This window comes from Plectropomus leopardus, chromosome 18, assembly GCF_008729295.1.
Source record: "Plectropomus leopardus isolate mb chromosome 18, YSFRI_Pleo_2.0, whole genome shotgun sequence".
NCBI classification, from domain to species: Eukaryota; Metazoa; Chordata; class Actinopteri; order Perciformes; family Serranidae; genus Plectropomus; species Plectropomus leopardus.
In genome coordinates this window covers 29,176,148-29,179,973 of record NC_056480.1, presented here as the reverse complement: position 1 = coordinate 29,179,973, position 3,826 = coordinate 29,176,148, and the positions used below count along the sequence as shown (strand labels likewise).

The 3,826-nt window shown below is 38.4% G+C and overlaps 1 protein-coding gene across 1 annotated transcript; it reads right to left on the bottom strand.

Moving 5' to 3' along the window:
• Positions 1–968: 968 nt before the first annotated feature.
• Positions 969–1,644, bottom strand: LOC121957861 (SOSS complex subunit C-like). Its single transcript, XM_042506650.1, has one exon. The coding sequence runs from the start codon at positions 1,441–1,443 to the stop codon at positions 1,147–1,149; it is 297 nt and encodes a 98-aa protein (XP_042362584.1). The 5' UTR covers positions 1,444–1,644; the 3' UTR covers positions 969–1,146.
• Between the last annotated feature and the right edge of the window lie 2,182 nt (positions 1,645–3,826).

The window sequence follows — 3,826 nt, the reverse complement described above, 5'->3', positions numbered from 1 at the left end:
CGGCAACATCTCACTGTCAGGATGGATCAACTGCCATTTTTGGCTAAAGTGAAACTGTTGCTGTCTGTGGTCCAACGGATTAACAGTCTCTGAAACTGTCACCTCCAAGTCTACATTATATGCAGTGCACAAAATAGACAGTTTAATTATTCATCCAGGTACCCAGAAAGCAGTCAATACCCAGCCTCCAATAGGCTCTATGTTAATGAGTAATCCCAATTTATGTGCCATGTAAGCACAATATGAAGTAGTAAACTATAAACTATATTTTGACATTGGGCCCTTCTAAAAGAAAGGCAAGGTGGGTAGATAATAACACAGGACTTAGCTCCTAAGGGTCAAAACACTACAACATTTAAGAAAAAACTACACCATTTTCCAAAACAAAATGACATTTTCCATAAAACTACAGTATTCCTCAAAACACTACAGCATTGCAGAAGAAAAAATAACATTTTCAAATACAATACATTTTGCAAAACATGTGCCTGTGTTTTGGGAAATGTTATTTTGTTTTCTGAAATAATGTTGTGTTTTGGGAAATGTAGTGTTTTCTGATATGTTATAGTGTTTTGACCCTCATTGCCACCATACAAAGTCCTGCAAGATTTTGTGATGTGAGCATGCAATAAACAAAAGTGACCCTTTGGACAGCAGCTGCCTGCCTTTAGGCTTTACACAAGAATGATTTCCTCCAGGAAATACAGGTTCCCTAAAAATCAATAAATACTTTTCCCTTGTCTTATGGTAATTGCTCTTATCTATTCTCCTGCTTTTGCCTTTTCAGCTCACAGCTACTAACGACCCCCCATATCACATTTCCATCTCAATCATCACCTTCCATAGAAAAGTAACTATATTGACTTTCAGCAATTACAGTGTTATTACTAAGTTATTGCACTCTAATGACTCAGTTCTGTTCTGGGGGCTCAGATATGCACCCCTGCTAATACATCACCAGTGCTTGCTTTCAGTTTTCATAGTTTATTCAGTCAGTGGAGGTGTCTGGATGCATGAATCTTCATCAGGTTGAATACAGGACAAATAAGGGAGAAACATGACAACAGTGATCGTGTGAATGATGTGAGCTGTTGTCGATGTCCGGCCGGCCCGGGCCCTGCTCGGTGTCTGTCGGGTGTTTCAGAGTCAAACGTCGGGCTCCAGTCGGGGGAGCACCGGGAGGATGAGGTTCCCGAATGAGGAATCCTGAGTGATGAAGAAGCCGGCTGAGTGGCCGTGCGCGTGCTGCAGGGCGGCCTTCTGCTGGGCGGCGATGTGCTGCTGCTCCGCGCTGTCCCGGGCCTCCTTCAGGCTACCTCTGGCCGCCAGGGGGAGGTTAGCTCCGGGGCCGCTCAGCAGCCGCCTCTTCTCCTTGTCCAGCTCCGCCAGGATGGCCACCCGGGCCTTGTTCTGAAAGCCTGCCCCCGGAGGGTTAGCGGCCATGACAGCTTCACGTTAGCGGGGAGAAGAAGGCTTCCTCGAGTCCATGAAGCAGAGAGCCGACAGCGTCTGTGACGTTATTGTTTATCCAGCGGACGTCGTTGTAGCTTCTTCGTGATAAAAGCAGACATGAAGCAAAAGCAGCCGGAACAAGCTGCGAAGTTAGACTGTTTTCTGACAGCTGCGAGCAGAATGTAAACACTTCCGGTTTGTGTGTTCTTCCTTCAAAATAAATTTGACGAAGTGCAGACATACTCAAAATACGGCCCGCGGACCAAATCTGGCCCCAGATAGGCTACTGAGTGGCTCCTCAGTCATTTTCAAATTCACAATAAAAATGAAGTGATTCACACTAGGCATTGTTTTTGTACTTTTAGTATACATAAGGTGTCAGAGTTCATAAAACAGCATCAAAATAGAGATTGATTTTAAAAAAAAGTGCAAGTTGAGGATCCCCCGCACCCTCCTACAGAGGAACTAGGTAAGCACCTAATGTGCTAAAATCCCAGAAACGTCCTTAAATCCTAGAAATGTACTAAATCCGAGAAATGTCCTAAAATTCTAGCAATGCACTAATATCCCAGAAATATCCCTAAAATCCTAGAAACCCTTAACCCTTTGCATTCTAAGCAAATCGGATTGATTTCTGTCAAAAACATGAGAGGAAGGCAATGAGAAACTTCACTTAGTTTAACTTGCAACACATTTGTAAAAAGTTACAAGAAATTTAGCTGAAAGTTAGCAACAAAAAAAGGATAGTAAAAAACTAAAAACAAACTGTAGAAAAGTGCTAAATGATTATACTTTAAAAAACACACAAACCACATTTTGTAACATGTTTTGAATCATAATTATAGTTTGTGGAAATGTTTTTCTTATTGATTGAAAAATTGATCTCTCCCTTTTTTAACATTAATTTTCCTGTTTATTTTCTTGTTGCTCACTGCTTTTCCATATGTTTGAAGAGAATTATAGCTTTTTGCTCAGGTTGTAAAGGTGTAATTACTTGTGAAAGGCATCTGAATGCAGCTCAAGAAAAAAACTGTTGTCCTCCAGGCTTTAAAGGGTTAAAAAGCACCTCCACATAAATAATCTGTACAGTGGAGACAATAAAACAGCAGGGGGTTAACAATGATAATATAAAACTGAAAATCATAAAAAGTAATCAGTTTTAATTGTTCCTCAGAATCTGTGCCACACTCACTCCAACACCTAAAACCACAGCTCAATAATTTAGTTAATATAGTAAAATGATCAAAGCTTGAAATTAATGTAAATTTTCAAAATGTATTTTCCTCTTTCATTCCCCCTTAAAGTGTTATTTACCCCATATGCCATTAAATGCTATAGACAGCTGCGATGAAACAGGAACAAAATTCATCGGTATGGTATGGTTTGATTTGCTACACTGTGATTTCATAAAATTAGTCAATTTCGCAAAACTAAATCCAGACACTAGAGGGCAGCAGTTTCCAATAAATACTGTCCATTGTGTATCGGGATAAAGCTGTGGTCAAAGTCCACTGAAAGTGTCTATGTGTCTGAACTTTATAAGTATTGAACAACAGGTTCAAAGTTTCTCACCATGCCGTTAGATTGGTAAATGCAGTGACCAACATGTTTCTTTATTATTTAGCAAAAATATCAAAGCTATGTTAGCCATGTTTGTAATTTTTTAACCTTTTGAAACCTGAGCAAATTGGTCAGATTTCTTTCAAAAACATGGGGAGAAGGTAATAAGCATCTTCACAATACATGGTCCAAAAAATAGCAAGAAATTTGTAAGAGTTAGAAGAAAATTGCCAGAAAATAAGCAAAAAATAAATAAACAAATAAAAGATAAAAGGCAAAAACACATAAGAAAACAACCAAACAAGTGCCAAACATATATTTATGATTATCATAAATATTTGTTTAGAACATTTTTTCCTTGTTTTTCATCATTTTCATTCTTCAAGAGTTCTTCCCCTTTTTAAAACTATTGTTAATGCAATCTTTTTTGTAACCTTTTACATTTTTTTTTGCAATTTGTGGAACATACATTTTTTTTTTCCAAATTGGTCATTGCCTTTTTCCCCTCATGTTTTTTAAAAAAGAAATTAAAGCAATTTGCTCAGGTTTCGAAAGGTTAATTTGACTTTTCCTGTTGTTTTTGATCTCGCTCTTTTAATAATTATTGTCGCAGGCTGCAGGTACCTTTGAGAGCAGTTTCAGAAGTTGATGAAGAATTATATTTTTCTCTTTTCACTAGTCATTATAGCGTTCATCCACATGTTGTGATGAAAAACACAGACAGTAAAAGACTCTGCCCCGAGTTTGCTCTCATAGAAACTGGCTCATGAGTGTGTTACATAGTTGTTTCAAGTACAGGCATGTTGACAATTCA

Coding starts and splice junctions, on each gene's coding strand:
- LOC121957861 (XM_042506650.1), bottom strand. CDS start 1,443: ATGGCCGCTAACCCTCCGGGGGCAGGCTTTCAGAACAAGGCCCGGGTG.